The 24,378-nt window shown below is 48.0% G+C and overlaps 3 protein-coding genes across 4 annotated transcripts in view; 1 reads left to right on the top strand and 2 right to left on the bottom strand.

The window, feature by feature from the left end:
• Positions 1 to 1,210: 1,210 nt before the first annotated feature.
• Positions 1,211 to 6,076, top strand: POU2AF3 (POU class 2 homeobox associating factor 3; the record flags this gene model as incomplete). Its single annotated transcript, XM_074559656.1, has 4 exons — positions 1,211 to 1,348; positions 2,959 to 3,037; positions 4,371 to 4,597; positions 5,476 to 6,076. Coding segments are annotated over 4 exons (762 nt in total), but the record flags the coding sequence as incomplete, so codon positions are not given.
• A 4,136-nt stretch (positions 6,077 to 10,212) lies between these two features.
• On the bottom strand, positions 10,213 to 19,978 carry LOC113460211 (NF-kappa-B inhibitor delta-like). The gene is made up of 7 exons (XM_074559401.1): positions 19,934 to 19,978; positions 18,723 to 18,932; positions 16,345 to 16,396; positions 15,533 to 15,699; positions 14,887 to 15,003; positions 11,220 to 11,384; positions 10,213 to 11,020 (listed from the first exon to the last, which is right to left on the bottom strand). Exons 1-7 carry the CDS (start codon positions 19,976 to 19,978, stop codon positions 10,949 to 10,951), a joined length of 828 nt encoding a protein of 275 aa, XP_074415502.1. The 3' UTR covers positions 10,213 to 10,948.
• Positions 19,979 to 21,449: 1,471 nt separating this feature from the next.
• Positions 21,450 to 24,378, bottom strand: part of POU2AF1 (POU class 2 homeobox associating factor 1) — a 42,715-nt gene continuing 39,786 nt past the window's right edge. For both annotated transcript variants that reach the window (XM_074559659.1, XM_005494578.3), the window contains exon 5: positions 21,450 to 23,493. In XM_074559659.1, coding sequence (XP_074415760.1) covers positions 23,182 to 23,493 — 312 coding nt within the window. In that variant the 3' untranslated portion in view covers positions 21,450 to 23,181. The remainder of the gene's footprint in view (positions 23,494 to 24,378) is intronic.

The following is a 24,378-nucleotide window of genomic DNA, read 5'->3' as shown; positions in this document are numbered from 1 at the left end:
CCCTCCCTGCCTGCAGGGAGCTCTGGTAATGCCATGTTCTCCTTAAATCCCACCCTTCCCTGTCTCATTATCCCCTAGCTTGTTGAACAGAAACAAAGCACCAAAACACGAGCTGAATAATCCCCGGCTGAGCCCAGCTCAGCAAACCGCCCCGAGGGCAGCCCTGTCACTCTCCGAGGGCCCGGGGTGCCTGTCCCAGCTTGTCCTCCCCCAGATCACCCCGGGCACTGACAGCAGAGGTTCCAGCACAAGAGAACAGTGCCTGCAGTGCAGGATTCCCTGGCTGTGCGGGCAGATCTGCAAACCCAGCGTTGTTTCTGTGCCAGGGTCTCCTGGCACCATGCAGCTCCCTTGGAGAAGGTGTTCTGTGCCCAGAGGTGGCACTGGAAGGCCGCGTTTAGCTCTGGCACTGCTGCTGTCCTGCTGGGAGTTTATTTTTGGTGCCTCTTTCAGGGCTGTCTGCTCCCTGCTCTGGTGTTTTTTGAGTGTAGAGACCAGTCTGGGTGTGTTTCTTTTTATTGTGTGATTTCAATTAAAACACCAGCAGAAAGGACAGGAACAGCTGCCAGAGGAGCTGAGTGTTTTACCATGAGTGCAACAAGTGAAAGTGGTTTTTCAGAAGAAATAAATTCTTTATCATTTCCTGTCCTAAAAATCCCTCATTAGGTAGTGACTGGTGATTGCTGGCTCGTTTTGGCTGGATTAAACACACCCTAAATTCTTGTTTGAAATAAATAGGGGCTGTACATGAGCAGAATAAAGAGATAATCTAGGCTTTGTAAGAAAACAGTAATTTTATTCGTGTTTTGTTGAGCTCTCTGAATAACCACCCACATATTTCCATTGTTTTATTCCTGGGCTTCATCTGCCAGATGAAACACTTCCCACATTTATTTTCAGGTCCTGAGAGAGGCAAATATGTCAGGAATTTAAATGAGTCCAACAGCAGCACCAGATGGAGCTGGGTATTGGGAAAGCTGGAAGGGGGGCAGGGGAAGAAGGAGATAGAGAAGAATAAACATGTGGTTTTAAAATATTATCAACAGCAAGATTTTCATGAGTGTCTGCTTGTCCCAGGCTGGAATAGCAGGTGTTGAAGAGGGCTGTGAGTGTGACTGGAAACAGAGACTAAAAATTAGTCATGTTAAGTCTAAAACTGTTCTCCAAATAGAGCGCACTGAAAAGCTGCTGAATTTGCTGTTTGCTCTGAGATTCTCCCTCCTTGCAAAGTGTTTTTCCACAAATTCTTCCAGGAAAGCCCAAGGTGTACCAAGGTGTGAGGGTGAAGATCACAGTCAAGGAGTTGCTGCAGCAGAGGAGAGCACGACAAGCAGCCACTGGTTCAGCAGTGAGTAAAATATTGTGGTGTTGGCTTTGTACCTTCTCTTTTAATGGTTTTTTTTTTTTGTTTTTTTTTTTTTTTTTTTTTTTTTTTTTTTCCAAGACTGTAATTTCTGGGCCAAAATCTGAGTGGCACAGGCTGGTGAGGATGGGGGAAAGGAACATTTAGTCAGGGCAGCTGCAGCAGTGACCTAAAGGAGTGAGAATGTGAGGAATACAGGGAGAAAGCAGAGCTGCTGCTCCAGAAAAGTCACTCCCTCCGGGACAGAAGCACACCTGGGCAGCCCCATCCCTTCTGGAGGAGGGGCTGGAGCTCTGTGTGCACACACACCTGCACATTCCCTCTCATTCCCTCTCCCAGCCTTTGTAGGATTCCTCCAGCTCCAGCCACTCAGGGGATTTGCATAAAGAGCTTGGCAAACCATTATTTCTTCCTGGTTCATGACATTGCAGCTCTTGGAGCCTTTCAGATTTCAGCTTCTGCACTTTGTTGCGGCCGATTGCACAAAAATCAGCCTGAGATCCAGGGGCAGAGAGGTCTGGGTGAGGAGAATTGTCAGGTTTTGGAAACCCTGGGTCACTCACTGCTCCCCTGCAGCCCCAAGAGCAGCAGCCTCTCCATCACAGCCAGGTGTCCCAGGGCTGCGTGGAACCGGTTTTCACTTCCCACCAGCACTTCACACAACCCCTGTGGTGCCCACACAGGAAAAAGTGAAAAGTGGCGGTGAGGGAAGTCACCTCGGTGACCTGCTCAAGGTATGGCCCGCCCCAAAAGCCCCGGGGCTTTGGGCTGGCAGGATGTGCGCTGAGAAAAGCTCAGCCTGGGGACTCCATCGCTGCCCTGTCACGTCTGCAGCAGGGACAAAAGGCACCCCCGGCCCAGAGGAGTCACTGTTTCAGCAATTAAATGCACGGGATGTGCCAGGAAGTTGTTGCCAGGGAAATGAGCTGCTCGCTCGAGAGCATCTTGAATAAAGGAAATGAAGTGGAGGGCTGGATGAATTAAATCTGAGAGGGAAATCCCACCAGTGTTTGTACTTGCAGAGTAAAATCCTGGTCCCCAAGCAGAAAACTCCCGTTGCTTTTGGGGTGGGTTTCTTCCTTCCAGCAGGTCAGGTTCTTAGAAGTGGTTGATCTGTCTTGCTTCAGCTTCCAGCAATCCTTAAAAACGAAGCTGTGCCTTTTCAGGGAGCACTGCCAGAGCTGCTTCTCAAACATCAATCCAGTCTGCTGGGACACCTGCAGTGGTCAGTAGTTAATGGCTTATTCCCAGTAATATCCATCCCTAGGAATTCCTTGGGATTCCCTCCACGGTGGAATTCACGCTCCTGGAAATTAACACACATTAATTTCAGAGGCAGCTCTGTAGAATGGGGAATGCAGCAAAAAGAGCAAAAAAACCCTTAGCTCGGAGCTGATTCAGGGGCTTCACCCCAGGTGGGTGCTGTGCCCAGCAAAAATCCTGTTATGCACATTCATCTAATGATCTGTCAGTGCCAGGGAGGTTTTCCCAGGCACAGCCAGGAGGGCAATAAGGTTTATTTCAAGAGTTCTCTCTGAAATCCAGACTCACCTCGCTCTGTGCCGCAGCTCCTCTCCTCCCTTCTCTTTGCTCAGGTTCCTTGGGACAGCAGCAGCAGCAGCAGCAGCAGCAGCAGCATCCAGTTTGCAGAGCCTGTGTCTCCGCCTCACCCAGGTCGGTACAAAGCCCATCCACACGGCCCTTCCCGCCCCATTCCCAATTTTTCCCACCGCCCCGAGCCTTCCCAGCCCTGTTTGAGGCCGGGGGTGCGGCCAATCAGCACCGGCAGGGAGCCCGCGGGTTGCAGATGAGGAGCTCCGAGCTCCTTTCCGACCTTATCCTTCCCCCAGCAGGGAATTCCATCCCTTCGGGAAGGGATGCTCATCCCGAGGGAATAACATCGCCCTCCCCAGGCTCTGGGGCCACTGAGGGTCAGAGTGCCCCGGAGCCCCTGGCTGGGCTCTGTTCTCTCCTGCCAGCATCCCCAGGAGTGAGAGAAATACCAGATTTTCAACACCACCAAGAGTTTCCTCCTCCTGCCCGCGAATATCCAAGGAAAAGGGGGACGGGGTGAGGGGAGGGGCACTTTGGGCTCGCAGATCCTTCAGTTGTCCCCAGCCAAAGCACAGAGGAGAGGCTGGGCAGGCGTGAGGGCACGCATTGCATGGACAAGGAAATTGTTAAATCATCGATAGCTGGGAATCCATTTGCTTATGTTAATAAAGAAACGTGAGACATGCCAAAGCTGACATGCCAAAGCCTTTTCAGGCTGGAAGGTGTCCATCAGTTTATGTATTTTGGGTGTTCCTCACTCCCCACAGCCAGCTAAGCACTGCCACCTTTGACCCTGCAATGTGCACTTCAGACCTGTGCCCTTCACGTGGACAGGGCTTAAACCATGTTTGAGCTTGGTGTGAAAAGATAATAATTCTGAAAAGCCAGATCTGCTGTCAGCTTTCCAGGAACTCAGCCTTTGGCCAGCAGCACTTCGTGGTCACCATGCCACATCAGCCCTGCCTTGCTCCGTTTGTTCTGCTCCTGTTTGGCTCTTTGGAGGATAAAAAAGCAAATTATCCTCCTGTTATCCCCTTTTTCCTGCAGGTGTAGCTGCCCCAGGTCTGGAGATGAGGCAGAGGCACATCTGCCAGGCTGGAAATCACTGCCTGGCACCTCCTGGGGCTGCAAACAGGGCACAGAAGGGAGGCCAGAGGGTCAAGAGTCTGAGGGAGTTTCCAGCTGGATCCCTGTCCAAAATGCCTGGGGCCAGGAGAGTTTCCAGTGTTTAAAGAGGTTTATAGCTGAGAGGGCTGCCTTCCCTGAGTTATTCACATGTTTTGGAGCATCTCCCTCGTGGTTTCTGCTTTCCTACAAACCCACCTTGCACTTGAGAGGCGTGTTTAATGTCTGAATTCACAGGGTTACTGAGCATAGGAGAGCACTGAAACCTGCCCTTTGTGAAGACAGACACTGATTCATTTGCTGCTGTCTGCTCTCCTTTCTCTCCTAGAGCCTTTAGAAGCAGAACCCATCCCTCCTGTGCCCAGCTGCTGCCCACCCTGGCAGTTTTCCAGCTGCCTGTCCTGTGAGGAAAGCCCTGGATACCTGGAGCAGCTGATAGATTCCTGCCTGCAGTCAGATGCAGCCTCTGAGGCAGCCTTCAGTGCCTTCCAGCCATCCCCACACTACACCCCAGACACCTTCCAGCCAGTCCAGCTCTGCTTCAACCAGGGCCTGGTGAGCTTTGGGAGCCAGGGGAGCAGCCACAGGTGTCTCCAGGGGGAGAGGGAGTCACCTCGTGGGGCAGAGCAGCAGCAGTGTGGGAATTTGGGGCTGCTTTTGGGAGCTTGGGATGCTCATGGGCTCTGAACGCTTTCCCATGGGGAGCACCAAATAAACTGGGAGAGGCTGCAGGATGGGAATGTCCCTTCTTTTCCCATGGGGAGCACAAAATAAACTGGGAGAGGCTGCAGGATGGGGAATGTCCCTTCTAGAGGTCCTGCAGATTTTGTGTGAACAGCAGCACAGCTCCTGCAAGGGGTTGTCTCTATAACAGAAACTGCCTTTGGGTTTGGACCTCCAGGATCTCCCTGGGCAGGGATTGTCCCTGCTAACATTGGGTTTTCACCTCCAGGATCTCTCTGGGCAGGGATTGTCCCTACTAACATTGGGTTTGGACCTCCAGGATCAACCTGGGCAGGGATTGTCCCTATAACAGAAACTGCCTTTGGGTTTTCACCTCCAGGATCTCTCTGGGCAGGGATTGTCCCCACTAACATTGGGTTTGGACCTCCAGGATCAACCTGGGCAGGGATTGTCCCCACTAACATTGGGTTTTCACCTCCAGGATCTCCCTGGGCAGGGATTGTCCCCACTAACATTGGGTTTGGACCTCCAGGATCTCCCTGGGCAGGGATTGTCCCTATAACAGAAACTGCCTTTGGGTTTTCACCTCCAGGATCTCTCTGGGCAGGGATTGTCCCCACTAACATTGGGTTTAGACCTCCAGGATTTCCCTGGGCAGCCAGATGAGAAAGGCAGCAGCACAGCAATTCTGGCTGCTGGCCACATTCCCCTGAAATCTCTTTTTTCCCTTTTTCTCTCCCCATCTCCAGGCTGCCGGCTCTCCCAGCTCAGCAGACCTGCCCAGCCCGTGGAGCTCCAGCTGCTCTCCCCCTCAGCTGTCTCCCCTCACCCCGCTGACCCCCAGCCCGCCCTACAGCTGCCCCATGGAGGAGTGGCCCTGCCACCCCCCGTGTCCCCTGGGCAGCCCTGCGTGCTGCTGCCCAGCCTGTGGGGCGCAGGGCAGGGACAGCAGGGCCCCGCAGTGCTGCCCCTGCCCCAGCTCGGACTGCCTGGAGCTGCTGCCACCCCTGGCCGTGGCCGAGGACTTCTTCAGGAGGGACAGGAGCTGGGACATCTGCTACAGCTAATGGGGGCTGTGGTTTCACACATCCACTCTATCCAAATCAGATTAAATTGCCCATGAACTATGCAAAGTTGTGCTGCCTAACACAGCCCAGTTTATCCTTCACTACTCACACTTTTTTACACGATGCTGTCACTACATTGATCTACGGTCAGAGGGGGTTGTTGGTGGTTTGGTGGGGTTTTTCCCTGTTTTTTTTTCATTGTTGCTCTTTTTTAAAATAAATCTGAAGCTGCCTTATCAAACATTTGTTATTAAACCAGCTCTTTTTGATACAAATAAATCATTTGGTGAAATGCTGAAGCCTGCTCATTTTTCATGTGCTAAAGGTCAGTGCTTTTCTCTTCTGCTGCTGACCCTGCTCTCACAGAGGTGAGGATGAGGTTTTGAGCAGCCTATTCAGTGACACAAAAGCTCTCACTCACCTTTTCCCGCATATTTAATTCCATATTTAATCCAGCTTTCCCCAGAGAACTCTGTGCATCACCCAGCTCTGAGCTGGATCTGCAGCTCCTCACCTCTGCTGCAGCTCAGGCTGCCCTGGTGGCATTTCCCAGGGCTTCTGGCAGAAAAGGAAAGTTGTTTGCCACACCAGGGTTTAGCCCTGGCTCCTCAGAGGTAAAAGGTTTTCAGCATAATCAGCTGAACAGGAGCTAAATTATTCAATTTTTTAAAAGTAGATAATAGGAAAGTTTTAATACCTGAGGATTTCCTGCTTCTTGCATAAACCCAGAGCTTCCTAACATTTTGCCTTGCCTCCTCTTGGTGAGGCAAACTGGAAAGAAATAAAGAAGCATCTCTCCATATTAAATTCCACCAGAAAAGAGAAAATAACTGCACCTGTGGAGAGAAATATGAATGCTATCCATTTGTTTGCTCACCTCATCCAGACACTTGCACGCTGAACTGAAAACCTTTCCAGTTCCTTTACATTTTGCAAAGTACCAGGGCTTTTTTTACCAAAAGATGCTTTAAAAACGTTCAGATAATATCTCCCCTTCTCCCCTGATTAATCTCAGCATTGGCCCAAGTGATAAATTCATGAGGTCACAGCAATATATATGTATATTATTATTCTATAAATTGTAAAGAGCTGTAACTTTGCAGCAGTTAAAGGTGTGATCACCCCTGTGCAGGGACACCCCACCAAGTGCCATTTCAGTAGTGCTGGCAGCTGCTCCAGCCCCTGAGGGATCTTTTGGGGCACTGAAGGGCTGAAATTCTGCCCCAGAGCTCACCCAGCGCCAGCTGCTCCTGCCTGCTGCCTCAGGAGCGGGCACAGCTCGAGCCACACATCACAATCTCTTATCAGCAGCAAGAAAAAGCCAGAAAATGAGGCTGAAACAAGAAACTGGAGGCTTCTAGAGGAAATGGGGTGCCCACATCCTCCCCATGGCTTGGCAATGCTGGCCTGAGCTTAGCAGAGCCAGGGAGACGCTCCCAGGGATGAAAGGGCACCATGAAATGATAAATAAGGGTTTAAGAACAGCCCATAGCACATCTTAGAGCAGCAGCCTGTAGTGCTGGAGTCTGACAAGATATCTCTGACCTGCAGCTGAGGTGGATGTTTAATTCTGATAGGTTTTTAGTAGATTGCACACTTATCAATATCTGGTGGTGTGGATCCTCCCCAAGACTGCTCTGTGCAAGGGCTGTGCCCACCCTGATCCCACTGCTGGCAACACCAGCACCAAAACCACCCTAAATCCCATCCTGATCCTTGGATGACGCCTGATCCAGGCCAAAAAACTCCTCCTCAGTGGAGGAGACCAAGATATTTCCAGCAGAATATTCCTACACACCAAAACCTGCGGGCTGCCCCAGCTTCCACCCCATCAGCAGCACCATTTCCATCCCTTGCAGCCTCTTCCTCCTTCCCTGCTGCTCCTTCTGCAGTGGTTTTGCAATCCCACCTGTGCCAGACTGGAAACTGGTTTGAGATGCTGTCAACAGCCCTAGGGACACACTCAGGACAAGTAGAAGCTTGCTGGCTGTTGACACAAGGCCTTGTTGACACAAGAAAGGGATAAAAAACACAACAGAGGAGCCATTCAAAGGTGGATGGTGCGTTTTCTGGCTGTGAGAAATGTATTATTTCCCTCTTTCGTCCCTCCCAAAAGTAAAAAGGAGTTAAAGGAAACACTTAAACCAGAGCTGGCTCTGCTGCAAGGCTGGCATTTCATCAGTCCCTGCCAGGTGAAGCCATGACTGCCTCTATAAACACAAACCCGGGGATCATGTTGTGCTTACAAAGCCATGAATAACTCCAGAAGTCACTCACAGTTACAGAGAAAAGAAAAAGTTCTTATTTTCAGCTTCTCTGCCCGAGAATTTGATCTAAAAGGTTCCCTTGCCAACCGAGTGACAGCTTTTCTATGGAGCCACTTCAGAGCGTTTGTTTGGTGATAACGAGCCTTTGTTATTAACAACTTATCCAAAGCCACAGGTAGGAAGAGATAAACTGTACAAATAAAGGGATATCACACACTGCCAGCAAGGCTGAGCTTTGAGAAATTACATTTCCCCTGAAAGAGCAATAAAAATTGGAGAGGTGAGCTCTGAACTGCTCAAATCAGTGAGACAAGTAGAGAAGACACTCAGGTTTGAGATTTAAAAGGGATTTTCTTCACAGCCAGGCCAGGAATTGGGAAAGAAAGAGGGAAAATTGTTTTACACCCAGGGGGAAGCAGCAGCTTCCAACAGCCTGGTGGCTCCAGTCCAAAGCCAACAGGAGCAGCTTGGGGATTGTGGCTGCTTTCAGAGGAGGCCTCTGCAGGCTGGGCTGGGGGAGCTGAGCACAGAGAGGAGGAATCCTGGGCTGCCATGGCTGCAAACCCACTGCAAACCTCACCCACCAGCTGCCAGGGGGATGCTTTAATTCCTGCCCCAAAAGGACATTTTCCCTGATATTCTGGGGATGGGGATGGTTCCAGACTCCCATTGACACTGCTTTGTATAAAACTCCCAAGAGATGACACAATAATAAAGAGAAAAGCCACTCGAGGAAAGAAAGCTCCTGTATTTTCTCACTGCCAAAGGACTTCAGTCACCTCACAGACATTTCAAGGTGGTAAAAAGCTTTTTACATTTTCACATTGCTCACAGTTTGACAGTTCTGCTGGTTCCAGAAATTGATATTTTATCCATCATTGCCTTGACACACAGTACTACGTCCCTGATACTCCTCTCATTCCATTCAGGGCTCATTGTGACATCCTTCCAAGTGAGACAGCGCTGGCTTCTGCTGGCCTGTGCTCAGATACATGAAAATTTATGCAAACACATGCAAATACACGTCTGCTTCTCTGTCAGCAGGACTGTAGGTACCTGTGGTGAGAGGCAATGGCCCAAGAGCAGAGAGGAGGGCTGGAAAATCGAGATCTCTGCATTTCTTAAAAGCTTTTGTTCTTGTCAGTTGTTCAAACACTCCAGGCCTGCCAGTGCCTCAGGAAATCCCAGTGAGGCAGCAGCCAGTGGGTGCTCAAGGAAGTGGCTGCAGTGATTTAAGAGCTCTGCCCTTCATCTCCCTGCTCACCCTGCTGGGGAACAGCCTGAGCACACAGAGGAGCCAGCAAAATCCAAATTACAGCCCAGAGTGAGCCCCAGCCTCTGCCAAAACACGGCCTTGCAGAGCCACTGATTGCACAGCAATCCACAAATCATTTCACAGAAACGCTAAAAAGAATCTGCCAAACCCCCTGCACACACCCACACGGGTCTGCTGCCCTAAGGGCTCTGGGAGACCCAGGGAATCTCTGGCTCCACACAGGCGAGGTCAGCTCCCACCTGAGCTGAGGGGCTTCCAGAGCTGGAGACTGGGATGGGGTGGGATGGGATGGGATGGGATGGGGTGGGATGGGATGGGATGGGATGGGATGGGATGGGATGGGATGGGATGGGATGGGATGGGGTGGGATGGGATGGGATGGGATGGGATGGGATGGGATTGGACTGGATGGGATTGCATTGTTTTGCATTGCAATGAATGGGATTGGATTGGATGGGGTGGGATTGCATTGGATTGGACTGGATTTCATTGGATTGGATTGGAGTGGATGGGGTGGGATTGCATTGCATTGCATTGCATTGCATTGCATTGGATGGGATTGCATTGGATTGGATGGGATTGGATTGGAAGGGATTGCATTGGATTGGATGGGATGGGATGGGATTGGAGTAGATGGGATTGCATTGGATTGGATGGGATTGCATTGGATTGGATTGCATTGGATTGCATTGGATTGGATGGGATGGGATTGGATTGGATGGGATTGCATTGGATTGGATGGGATGGGATTGGAGTGGATGGGATTGCATTGGATTGGATGGGATTGCATTGGATTGGATTGCATTGGATTGCATTGGATTGGATGGGATGGGATTGGATTGGATGGGATTGCATTGGATTGGATGGGATGGGATTGGAGTGGATGGGATTGCATTGGAAGTCTCCCCTCAGGAGAGGGTCTCTCCCTCAGCAGCCACACACAATGTTCCTGTTCTCACAGCAGCTGTTTCTTTCCCCAGGCTGACCCTGAGGAGCTGCTCCAGAGCCCTCCCCGAGCGCTGGGAATGGCAGTTCCAGCCTGCAGGACCCTCCCTGGGGCTCGTGCCTTTGGATGTCCATCCTGGGGGTGAAATGCAGCCAGGGCTGGCTCAGCTTCTCCATCCAGGCTCTCCTCCCTCAGGATCCTGCATTCCCAGGGGAGCAGGGGCAGTGGGAGCTGCACACCCCAGAGGCTGCAGCATTTCCAGCAGTCCCTGTGCACAGCCCCAGCCAGAGCACAGTTTGGGTGTCTCAGAGCAGCATTTCTCAACCTTTTATACCCAAACTGTCACCATGTGCTCTGTCACCTCCAAGGGTTTCAAAGCTTGGCTGTGCTTTGAACTTATTTGGAATATTTCTGTAGCAGCTCCTTGATTTGCTCACCTCCTTGCTGGAGGTTTATTCACATTTTCTGTTACCAAAATTGAGTTTTCAACCATTTGAAAGCTCATCTTCTGCTGTCTGACGTGCTGCTCGTGGCCACAGGTTGAGAAAATTCCCAGCCCAGCCTGGCTGAAGCCTGCAGGAGCAGGGGTGTGCTGCAGAACCACCCTCACAGTTTTTATAGGAGGCAGAAGCTGGAGCTGAAGCTGTTCCATAAATTGCAGATAAATCAGGATCTGGCATTTCTGTGGCAGGAGTTGAATGCAGGTGTGACTTTCCCTTTCTTCAGCAAATTCCTGACCTGCCAAAAAATGTGGAATTTCAGGAAGCACCATCTGAGCCCCCAAAACCACTCACACACACAATTATTTACATGTACATGTGGACCTCAATAAACACCCAAATACATCAGGAATATTTTTATATCCACAAGCACAAAACCCAGCCACCCCTGGAGCGTGCAGGTGTGATAGGGAAGAGCAGCAGTGTGGATCCCATACCTGATCCCCAGCTTTTCCAGCAGGGGCCATGTGGATGGGCTGGTCATTGTCCAAATTCCTGATGCTGGGGTCTGCCCCGTGCTCCAGGAGCAGCTGGATCATTTCCTTCTGGTTCTTGTCCCCAGGCAAAGCAGCTGCCATGTGCAGGGCTGTGTTGCCATGGGCCTAAAGCAGGGAGAAGGGAAAAAAAAAGAAGTAAAAAACCCAGATAAACTCCCAGGTGAGCTGTGCCATCTCCCCAGAATCATCCTAGAAAGGGAGAGGTGAAATGAGAAAAGAATCCTCATGGGATTTGTCATCAGGAGCTGAGGGAGGATCTCTGCTCTGCTTCTCCCAGGCAGGAGCTTTGTGGATTCATATTATTTTCTTTGCTAGAGCACCACAAATTGGGGGCATTGATGTTTTGGGTGTAGGTGATGAATAGCCCTGAAGCGGGAACATTCCCTGTCTACATAAATTCCCCTAAATCATAACCTGGTTGTTCTGAAATCCCCCTTAAAACTGCTCTGAAATCATCCCCTAAATCACAGCCTCATGTATGATTGCACTGAAATCCTAAAATTTCTCTGAAATCACCCCTTAAATCACAGCCTCATGTATGATTGCCCTGAATTTTCCCTAAAACTACTCTAAAATAATTCCCTAAATCACAGCCTCGTGTATGATTGCACTGAATTTTCCCTAAAACTACTCTAAAATAATTCCCTAAATCACAACCTCATGTATGATTGCACTGAAATCCTAAAATTTTTCTGAAATCACCCTAAAACTTTTCTGAAATCACCCCTTAAATCACAGCCTCATGTATGATTGCCCTGAATTTTCCCTAAAACTACTCTAAAATAATTCCCTAAATCACAGCCTCATGTATGATTGCTCTGAATTTTCTCTAAAACTACTCTAAAATCATTCCCTAAATCACAGCCTCGTGTATGATTGCACTGAAATCTGCCATTAAGAAATCACTCCCTAAATCACAGCCTCATATATGATTGCTCTGAAATTTTCCCCCTAAAACTGCTCTGAAGTCACCCCTTAAATCACAGCATCATGTATGATTGCTCTGAATTTTCTCTAAAACTGCTCTGAAATCATTCCCTAAATCACAGCCTCATGTGTGATTGCACTGAAATCTGCCATTAAAAAATCACTCTCTAAATCACACCTTCATGGAAGCAGAGACCTGGGGAGTTACTGGAAAAAGAGAAGGCTGTAACAGGCATGGAAATATTTCTCTGGGAAGCATTAAATGACAGCAATATAATATATCACACTGGATTATAGACACCAAACTGATCACACTGCTGCCCATCACACAAAGCTCCACAGCACCACTCCCGTTTGTGCTCCACACATTCCCCCTTTCCCAAAACTTCCAAGTGCCAGGAAGATTCCAATTCCCAGGGCCAGGATTGGCACAGCAGGGACAGAGCTGGCTGTGGAGCCAGGCAGGGATGGAGGGGCTGCAGAAGCTCTGGTGCCACCAGACCATGAAGAAATCTGTGCCCTGTCTGGTCAGGTATGACTGGTAACGGTTGGAAATGAGAAAAAGCCGATAAACAAAAGCACAAGGTGAGATATTTTTAGTCTGCAAGAGTCTCATTGAGGCAGCTGTTTGGTTTTTTACTCTCAGAAACAATCATGGGTTTGTCGTGGCTTTGGAATGGTTGGGCACAAACTGCAGCCTGTGTTAATATTCCAGTTGTTCAAATGGGAAATGAAAAATGTGATTTTCAGCTCCTGTTAACCGCTGAGACATCAGGGAGAACTGAAGCAGAAAATAAAATTGCAGAAAATAAAATTGCAGAAAATGAACAGTTTTTCTCAGACAAGGCATGTTTTACAAGCAGATCCTTGTCAAGTTTATTATCCCAGAAAGTCAAGGGATGGTTACAAGCTCTTTACAGGATTTCTTGTTAAAATGGGAAGATCTGCACTTAAGAGATTCCAAATCCAGGCATGGGCTAAGATAAATCTGACAAGGCCTGACCTTGAAGCCTCAGGCAGACTTTAACAGGTCTCATTTGAGACAAAGTGGGCTCCAGGAATCCTCCAGATGGAAAACACCTCCAAGGCTCCAATATTTTTCTCATTGTGAAAATGCCGTGGAGACAGATTTGGAGTGAGACAAGCACAAGCAGTGGGTGAGCCAAGGAAACCTAAACATGGCTGGTTCCTTGGCTTCTTCATGCTCTGAAGAGCTAAAATTCCAGGATATCTCCCTGCCCCAGACAGCTCAGCCATGAGGCTGAAGGCTCTGAGCGATCCTATCACTGGAGGAAGCTCTCCCAGGATTGTGATCAAGAGACAACAGAGACTCCCCTGGACAGGCTCTCACCTGCCTGAGGGTCTCTAAAGATACACAAGGAATGCAGTGAAAAGCCTTTCACTGGCCAGAACAGCCCCAGCTTGGCGCCATTACCCACAAACACAACCCAAAATAGGTTTTCTCCAGCCCAACAGAAATCGGGGGGAGGTTAAAAAAAAGTGGAGCCGCCTTTTGTCTGCCTTGGTGAGCAATGGATTGACAGAGGAATTCAGTTCCCTCCTGAGGGACACAAACTCTGGGGAGCAAGGCTGAGACTGCAGGTGCTGCAATGAAACAGGGACCCCCAGGTTTGTCCCGTTCCTCAAAGGAGAGGGACAGAGGGTGAAGCAGCCAGAATCTCCCCTTAGCCCTGCTATGTCCCAAATTGAAACAAAAACCCCCAGGTTTGTCCCCTTCCCCAAAGGAGAGGGACAGAGAGGGAAGCAGCCAGAATCACCTCTTAGCCCTGCTGTGTCCCAAAATGAAACAGGGACCCCCAGGTTTGTCCCCTTCCTCAAAGGAGAAGGACAGAGGGTGAAGCAGCTAGAATCTCCCCTTATCCTGTTGAGAGGGGCAGCCTATCCCAAAATGAAACAGGAACCCCCAACCTTGTCCCCTTTCCCAAAGGAAAGAGAGGGGGAAGCAGCCAGAATCACCCCCTTATAGCCCTGCTGAGAGGGGCAGCCTATCCCAAAATGAAACTGGGACCCCCAGGTTTGTCCCCTTCCTCAAAGGAGAGGGACAGAGAGGGAAGCAGCCAGAATCACCTCTTAGCCCTGCTGTGTCCCAAAATGAAACAGGGACCCCCAGGTTTGTCCCCTTCCCCAAAGGAGAAGGACAAGGAGGAATCTCAGGATCTGCTCCCAGGGGCAGCTCTGGGGAGGTTTCCCCCTTGCTTTACCCAGCCTGGGGATGGCTGTGCCAGAAAATCTGCAAATAATGTTTAAGGCAGAAAGAATCCCCGTGTCCCTTGACAGAAGCAGGGACTTTGTCCTTCCTGTGGTGCCACATCTGACAGCAGAGATGAGCTGATTGATACCTGGCTGCCCTGAGTGCCACCTCTCAGTGTCACGCTGCTGTCACACCTTGCATCACTGCAGGGCTGTTTGCTCAATCCTCAGCCTGATCTAAAGTTCATGTTCCTCCTCAAGCAACCATTTCCCCTGTTCTTCCTCCTCCCCGCTTATCTCCTCCTCATTCTCTCCTCTCTCTTTTCATGACAGAGTTCAAGCCAGGTGCTGTTTTTCTGTGAGCTGTCTGTTTACTGGAAAATGCAGTTTGGGGTTGAACAGAAGTTCAGATTAGCAACTTTTGCCCTTTCCCTCTGTAAAAAAAAACCCTTTTGTTGATAAAAATTACCTTGTTGTTGACAAAATCCTTGCACTTGAAAGCGTTCAGCTCCAGGAAGTACCTGAGCAGGGAGACATTCCCATCCTGCACTGTGTAATGAAGAACTGTCTTGTTGCTTTTCACATCCTATTTCAAAACACAGAAAAAGAATATTAAATAAACAAGCCAAATAAGAAATGTTCAGCAGGACAAGCTGGAGAGATCCATAAATATAACAGAGGAAACCCAGGCCAGCTGTGCAGCTGATGGGGAGCATCTCCCTCCCTCCAGGGACCCTCTGAGTGTTGTGTCTGCTTCAGGAACTCCAAAAGGCAGCACCTGTTGGATAATATTTTTTTCTTGACTTAGAGATGGGGTAATTGAGAGGTGTTTTAAAAAACTTCAATTTGATTTTTAGTCTTATGAGAAGGCTGAGGCAGCCCAGATGCTATCATTTATGTTATTGCAATTGGAAGCTTTTTTTAAATTATAATAGTTATAATAATCATATAACAAGCACCTAACCCTGCCAGCAGTCCCTTGGAAGGAGAAAAGGCTTGGCCCTCATGCCAGCAGCTCATTCCTTCTCCAATCCTGTGTTTTGGGCAGGAGAACTGGGGGGAGAATTCCCAGACAAACCCAGGGATTACCCAGGGATTACCCAGCCCCTCCTCACCCGGCTGTAGATGGAGGCTCCAGTCTGCACCAGGAGATGGATGCAGGATTCCAGCTCCCTGCTCTGCTGCTGCAGCTCCCTGTGCTGCTCCTCTGCCCCTGCCTGCCTGCCCTGCTCCCTCAGCAGGGCGTTGTGGGCCAGCACAGCGCAGTGGAGCGGGGTATGGCCTGGGAAAGAAACAGGGCATGGAAAATACTGCCAGGAAAACACTGATGTGCAGGGAGGAGCAGGGCTGGCACAGAGAGCCTTCATCCAATCATTCATTCCACCATTCATTCCACCATTCATCCAATCATTCATTCCATCATTCATTCCATCGTTCATTCCATCATTCATCCAATCATTCATCCAATCATTCATTCCACCACTCATCCAGTCATTCATTCTACCATTCATCCAATAATTCATTCCATCATTTATTCCATTTATTCAATCATTTATTCCACCATTCATCCAATCATTCATTCCACCATTCATCCCACCATTCATCCAATCATTCCTTCCATCATTTATTCCACCATTCATCCAATCTGTGCAGGTGTTGTTGAGGCTCAAGCCCTTCTCAGGGTTTTTCTCTGTCTCTCTGGGCACTTTTTGGGGCATTCCAGCACGTTTTTAGCTCCAATTTAATCCCCCCTGAGCCATCAGCACCTTTGGATTTCGTGGCATTTGGGTGCACAGACACAACTCTCTCTCCCCCAGGAATTTTCTGAGCCTGCTCTGGTCTCCCAGCACACCCCCAAAACCCAACGAGCATCAGGCAATGAAAAATCCAAGACAGGTTTCCACACCACTTGTGCAAAGGTTTTTACCTTCAAAATCCTTCATTTCCAAATCTAGAGGGAAACCCAGTGACAGGATAACCTGGAGGCAACAGAATTTTTGTTCAGCAGAACACTGTGCAAGCCAAAACCAACAGAATGTAAAACCAAACAACATCAGATAGTGATATTTTAATTACAAACCATTTTTTGACACCAGATTCCAGTGCTGTGAAGGCTCCCAACAGGGACATTCAAGCTGACCACATTCCCTGGTTTCTTAATTATCTAATTATCCTTTCAGGTTCTCAGTTCACAAGAGTAAATTCAGTCTCTGCCCCAGGTCAGGAGTGCCAGACTCCTCACTTTCACCCTGGCTTAGGCAAAGCCACCAGTGACACCAGGACATGTTTATTCTGAGTGATCCTTGACAAGCACAAATGAAAATCCCTCCTTGACAGGTGTAGCCAAAGTTTATGGCCTAAGAGTTTGCCAGCATTGACAATTCTCAGGCCGGATTTATTTACTTTTTGTGCAGCAGTGTGTGAAGTTAAAGCCTCAGCTTGTGGCAATGAGGCTACAGAAACACCAGGAGTTGTGATCTGCAGGTGAGAATTTCTCGGATTTAGCAGAGAATCAAAACTTTAAAACATTCTCTTTAATATAAGAAAATTACAGATTTAACGTGATGGAGTTAAGTATCTCCTTGTCTATATTATTACAGAGAATTTATTTCTTTCTTTTGATTGAATAAAGCAAGTTGTTCACATTAAAGGCTGAGAATTTTTGCAGTGACTCATCAGTGTGAAGCCAGACAAGGCTCAGGTCAGAATCCTCCCACTGAAAGATCACCCAGAACGGTTAGGGCTTGACTTATCACCTTCTAACAAAAATAAAATATGTCCAGATCAAATATTGACACCTAGCTCTGAGGTGCTTATTAGAGATTAGATAGTTAATCCATTAGGAAAAAAAAAACCCAATAAAATAAACAAACAAACCATAAAACCTTTCATGGCTCTGACCACATCGAGGAGCGAGTCTCTGCCCGTTGTCCCTTTTTATGTCAAGGCGAAAAAAAAACCAACAAAGAAACCCACAAAAGAAAAACCAAACAAAGGAACCTTGCAATCCAAACCACCACGAGGCACTCTGAGAGGCTTTGTTGGCATCATCTGGATTAAACCCCCTTTTCCTACTTAAGGAAACACCTGTTTTCCAGAGAACTGGCTGTGTTACACATTAACTGCCCTCCCAGGGCCCAGCCTGGGCACAGCTAACGAATGCTGGACGTGGTGCCAGCACCACGGGCACCCCCGGGCACCTCAGCCCTGTCCCCTGGCACCTCAGCCCTGTCCCTGCCCTCAGGGAGCTCAGCAGAGCCCCAAACTCTGCCTGTGCTCAGCCCTGACACAAATCAAGGCAGGTTTTTTAATTCATTCCATTTTCTGGACACCCTGGCACCTCAGCCCTGTCCCTGCCCTCAGGGAGCTCAGCAGAGCCCCAAACTCTGCCTGTGCTCAGCCCTCAAGGCAGGATTTTTAATTAATTTCATTTTCTGAGCACCCTGGCATCTCAACCCTGCCTTCAGAGAGCTCAGCAGAGCCACCAAACTGCTTGTGCTCAGCCCTGACACAGATCAAAACAGATTTTTTAATTAATTCCATTTTCTGGACACCCTGGCACCTCAGCCCTGTCCCTGCCCTCAGGGAGCTCAGCAGAGCCACCAAACTCTGCCTGTGCTCAGCCCTCAAGGCAGGTTTTTTAATTAATTCCATTTTCTGGACACCCTAGCGTCTCACCCCTGTTCCCTGCCCTCAGGGAACTCAGCAGAGCCACCAAACTCTGCCTGTGCTCAGCCCTGGCATGGCTATATTGTGTATATATATACATATACAATATATACACAAAATATGTATGTACAATATACTGTCTATATGTAAAATATATAGATATACATTTATATGTAAAATATATCTAATTTACATTTATATATACAATACATTATGTAAATATATATTGATACACAAATATATCATTTTATATGTGTATATTTATACATTATATATAAATAAATGTGTCTTATATATACATATATAAATAATACAGATATATACATATAAGTATATGTATATATAAGATATATATATGTATATGTATATATAAGATATATATATACATGTATATGTATATATGTATATATACATGTATATGTATATATATAATATATATACATATACATGTATATGTATATTTACTTATATACATATAAGTAAATATATAATATATACATATAAATAAATATATATTATAGATAATATATTTATTTATATATAAATAGATAATGCATATATAAAAATATATATATTTTAATATTCATATATACAATATATACATTTTATTTTACTAATCAGCATCCACGTTCCTACCTGGAGGACCTGGGTGTAGCCATACGTTGCAGCAAGGTGCAAAGCTGACTGGCCCTTGTTGTCCACAGCGTTGACATCTGCTCCTGCCTGGATGAGGTCGTGGACGATGGCTGCCTGCCTGGCAGTGACAGCCACCAGCAGGGGAGTCTGCAAGGGCAGCACAGACAGCTGTGAGAGCTCAGCCTGCCAGGGATGCCTTGGAGGGGCTGCCTGAAACACGGGCTAGGCAAGAGTCACAGAATAAAAGTGGGGTTTTATTGAAGCTCTTCAATAGGTTCCGCTTGGGCAGTCAAAGTGTCCCTGAGGCTGCAGCCAAACGCTTATGGGCTTTTCAGACAAGTATAAGTTTGGTCATACCAGGGGTTAATCCTACAATTACTTCAAGTAATGAAGTAATCAGGGGTTAATCCTCCAATTGCTTCAACTTTAGGTAATGAAGTCATTTACCCCAATTTACTCCTCCGCAACCTCACTTTCCTTTATACTTTTTAGGGCTGAGACAGTGAGGTGTTGAGTTCCAGGCCTACAAAAGAACTATTTTGTCTGAATAAAATGTGAGAACAGTAGCTGACAGGCTATGGAGCTTTAGAGTTACACACTAAAGAATTGCAGGATTATAAATATATGAAAAATATAAAAGCTAAAATCCTAAGGTGGCACCAGCAGCTGCTGGTGTAAAACAAGGAGCGGGGAAAGTTCTGGCTGAAATCCCAAGGACTGTGGTGCCAGGAATGAGCACAGCTCACAGGATGGTTTGGAATCCCACAAGAGATGGGGATTTCCAGCTCTTGCCGGACTCCTCCTGCTGCTCTTCAGCCCATAATCTGATGGCAACACAAACCCAGCATTTTTTCAACCCCAATTGCATCAGGTCCAGCACAAGTCAGTTGGCTGTAAACCCTTCAGCCTCAGAGACTGATGCCAACACACAAATATTTTACTGGATTGGTGTTTTCACACATCACTCATGGGCTGAAAAAAGAATGGGCTTATTCTCATCCCACCTGATTTATGACCATGCCACTGAATTTTACAGTCCTGCCACTGAATTTTACAGTCCTGCCCCCGAGTGAGGCCCATCAGTGCCGAGCTTTCCTTGCAGGGGCAGAGCTGGATTTTGAGGGTACCTTGCTGTCTGTCATGCCAAGCCTGTTCCCATCCCAAACCTTGCTGTCTGCAGGAGAAAGTGGCCCCCTTTTTACCCTTTTTACCTTTCCTCTGTGCTCCTTGGCATCGAGTCTCCTCAGGGCTCTCATGCGCTCTGCGGCTGCCAGCGTGTGGGCCCGCAGGCCTTTAGCTGCATAAATATGCAGAATTCTAAGACAGCAAATAAATAAAGACACCCATCACTGATGGACCATGGACCACGCTGGGAGCAAACAGTTTTACAGGGTAGCCCTGCCACTTTTTGGGGTTTTACAGCCAGGGTTGCACAAATCCATGCCATGAGCTCCAAAAATTCCCATTTTCATGGGAAGGGCTTTGCACCTCCAGCAGCTGCAGAGTCCAAGAGCCCTCAGATCTCCTGAGCTTTGCCTGCTGCCTCCTTCCCACCTCAGCACCTTCCTGCAGCTGAGATTCACCACTGGGAGGTGTCAAAGTGCTCCACCATTCCCAGTTTGGGGAATTGGATGTATAAATCCCTTTTTGGGGTGATACAGCTCTGGGTGTGTGGGTGAAACCTCACCATCAGGGCTAACAACCTCTCCCTAATTGATGTATCTGTAATATTCAACCTGTTAAACTCTCTATTGATGTATTTGTAATATATCAAACTCCTAAATTCCCTAATTGATGCATTTGTAATATATAAACCCATTGAACTCTCTATTGATATATTTGTAATACATCAACTTGTAAATCTCTCTATTGATGTATTTGTAATATATCAACCTGTTAAACTCTCTATTGATATATTTCTAAACTCTCTAGTTATATATTTCTAGTATATCAACCTGTTACACTCTAATTTCTATCAAAGCTCCTGGTTAGAGGGGTTTTATTTATTTATTTTTTATTTATTTACTGTCCTTATATTTTGCACCAGACAAAGAGTTGGCATGCCCCAGGGAGTGGCTGGTGGCCCTTAGTGACGGGGAGAACATTTCTCTGCTTCACTTTGCTCATCTGGCTCTGGCTGGAGCCACTTCTGTTCCCCCAGCTCCTACTCGAAGGAAATTCCAACCCTCTGAAACAGGAGGAGCCCATCCCACACTCAGTCACACCAACCCCTGGCTGATTCTGCTGCAGACAGAAATATTGGATGCTTTTCAGGCAGAAGGTGGTGGGAGTTGTTTCTCTCCTTGGGTAGTTTCTCTCCAGAGCCACCCCTTGCAATCTCAGGAAGTGGAAATACAATTTTCTGGCTAATCTGATTTTCAGTCAAGCTCGGCATTAGCTGTGGCTGCACACCCACACATCCCCAAGGGTGCCAGGAGAGGATAAAAGTGATTGAAGCTGAACTGCAGGAGCAAGGACTGCTGCAGGAAATGCCTCCAGGCCACAGCTGGATCAAGGAATTCCTGCTTAGTCTGCTTCGTGTGTAAAATGAGCACAGAAGTCTGACAGCTAACCTCTGCTTCTAGCCTGTACATATATTATTGAACTAATTGATTGCTAAACCAATGCTTGTGGGTAGGAAATAAAACACTCTAGGCATAGCAAAGTTACTGTAGATCTTTATTGAAAAAAAAATTGTCTTTTTTTTCTAACCAGAACAACCCAGAAAGAAATGATGAAACAGTTTCATCTTTGTTTTATGTTCACACACAGAATTTACATACATTGGAGTGAAAGGAATTGAAAAGCAATCAAAGCAACCACGAGCTTGATTCACAACTGCTTTATCCCAGTTTGACCTAGGGAATATCTCTGAATTTCATAAAACTGGAGGAAGCAGTGGTGAATTAAGCTCCTTGGAATTAATTTCTTTGCTGGGTTTTTCTGCAAATATAAGCCACTAATTTCAATGCCAACCTCAACTGCTGCTCTTTTCCAACAACTTTATGATCACTTACATGATCTAGTGCTTGTGTCTTCCACATTTGTCAATATTCAATTAAAAATACTCTTGGAAAGTCTTTAAGACTTTCAGCCTGGGTTTTCAAACCTCACCCAGGAATGAACTCTAAGACCAGCTGAAATATTGCCTGGGTGGCAGCTGGACTCCAGGTAATAAAGAGTACAAGAAATTATTTTTTCAGTTAGTCTTGTAAATAATAAACCATCTAACAATCCTGGGCTTTAGAAAGCAGAAAAACCCAGAGAAATTGTGTTCACCAGCCAAGAGCCTCTCGTTTGTCAAGAAAGCAATAAACAGGGTTCAAAGGGGATGCATCTCCTGAAATATATCAATTTATTTGCCTGTGCCACGGCACTCCTGAGCCTCAACCAAAATATTGACACTCTCATCAGAGGGAAAAGTGAAGCTACTCATTCTCCAGGACAGGAAATCAGAAAGCCATAAAGGAATCGTGTGCACCTCTGGGCCTGGGGAGCTTTCCAAGGAGAGGTCACTGAGGTTCCCTGGCTCAGCACATCACACTCAAACACTACAGAAAAGCAAAAATTCTGCCAGATAACAGCAATGCCATGGAGTCCTTGTTGGGCTGCAGTCCAGGGTCTGGAAAATTCCTGCTTTCTCAATGATCTCCTGATCTAGGGCCATGAATTCAGTCCTGACTCAGACAAACCTCCCAGAGGCTTCAGTGGGACAGGATCTGTCACTGGCAGCGTTACCAGCCAGCCACCACATCAGCCCCACATCTCAAATTTGGATATTTCAGAGCCCCAAACCCCTCTGCAGCTGAAATAACATAGATTTACCCTCTGCTCCACACCTGCAGGGCTGGGCTCAGGGGCAAAGAGCTTCCAGGTACGCCTTGGTGTGAATTCCTGCTCTGCAAACAGGGATCTCTGACTGCTCTGGCATTTAGCTCAGCTTTATTTTCACACCACTGCACCTGCCTGCACCAGCAGAACAAAGCTACTCTTTATGTTTTCCTGATTTCCAAAGGAATTGTAAAATTTAGGAGAGAAAAATGCCAATTTAGGCTCACCCAAATGTTTTCTAGTGGCCTAAATCTGGTGAGTTCCTCCCTGGACAGCTCAAAGACACACAAACAATGCATTTACAAGAAAACAACTCTATTGGGGGTTTGGCAGTATTTAGGAACAATTGTACCCTCACCAAATGCTACAGCTGGCTGTGGCTACACTGGAATCTGTCATTTTGAGGCCATGAGGGTGAAAATCACTTTGTGCTGGTGCTGAGCACAAGTGTGCAGCATCCAAACCTGCCTGGGAGAGGCAGCAGGAGCTGGGACAGCGCAGGAACCTTGTGCTGGGCTCCAGGACAAAGCAAATTTCCCTCACCACACAAATCACAGCGTGCCAAAACCCCCAGCCCACCCTGATCCCAAACCCACTGAGCTGCCGGGTGGGGCTCCAGATGTGCAACCTAAATCCCTTCCACAGAGAGAGCATGGCTCAACACGTACGTATCATTGTCCTCATCTTCCAGCAGCAGCTTCTCGATGGGCAGGGCGCCGATGGCTCTCCGGGCATCCTCCAGCTCCTGCGGGGCTGGCTCGGGGATGGAGATGGGCACGGGCACCAGCTGGGGCCCGGGGAAGGAGGAGGAGGCTGCGGGGTACTGCAGGCCGGAGGCTGGCAGGGCGGGCAGGGGCTGTGCCCACGGGAAGTAGGGCAGGGGCGGCTGCGGCTCCGTCACCTCCAGCGGGGGCACCACGGCCGGGGCGCTGCTGCGGGGCTGGGGAGGGCACAGAGACACAGCAAAGTGAGACAGGCAGGGTGGCACTCACTGCTGGGGGAGGTGGAACAGGAAAGCCTTATCAATAGGATTGCCTGGTAAAAGATTTGGAGAATATAGAAACTAGAATTGAAATGAAAGCAAGCTTTGAGATGCCTCAGTTACTGAACAGCTGGAAAACAATGGTGTGGCTGCTGAAGGTGATCCCCTTTTGATGGAACAACACCCTCTGCCTGCAGACAGGCCCAAGGGTCAGAGCAGGCCCAAGGGTCAGAGCAGACCCTACAGCTTGGCAGAAGGGGCCCAAAGAGGAGTTTTTAGGGTTTAAAATGTAACACAGGATGGTAATGTAATGATTCTTATAGGCTGCATGGAAATGCTGTAGGATTTGTAACTTGTACTAGATTGGTTAGTGAGAATGGGAATATTCAACACAGAAGATTTATTGAATTGTCATGGGAACCTCACTCTCTTACCCTCTTACTCTCTTATCCTCTCTCTCTCCCTCTCTTCTCTCATTCCTGCTCTGAGCTGTGGCTGGCAGCTCCCAGCAGGGCCCTGCACTTGGCCCTTTGCAATAAACCCCAAATTCCACAACCAGAAGATGATTTATTTTATTGTAACGGGAACCTCACCCTCTGATCCTCTCTTTTACCCTCTCATTCTCTCTTTACCTCTCTCTCCCTCTTTGGGCCTGCTCTGAGCTGTGCCTGGCAGCTCCCAGCAGGGTCCTGCACTTGGCCCTTTGCAATAAACCCCAATTCCAAGCCCTGGCTGCAGAGATCTCTCGTTTCCATCCACCCCAACTGTCCTACCCCCCGACAACTCACGTATTTCTCTGAGCAGAGAGAGACATCATTCTCTCTCCCAGCATTTCTCCTGGGG

Source organism: Zonotrichia albicollis, chromosome 27, assembly GCF_047830755.1.
Source record: "Zonotrichia albicollis isolate bZonAlb1 chromosome 27, bZonAlb1.hap1, whole genome shotgun sequence".
NCBI classification, from domain to species: Eukaryota; Metazoa; Chordata; class Aves; order Passeriformes; family Passerellidae; genus Zonotrichia; species Zonotrichia albicollis.
This window is presented reverse-complemented; position numbering and strand designations above follow the sequence as displayed.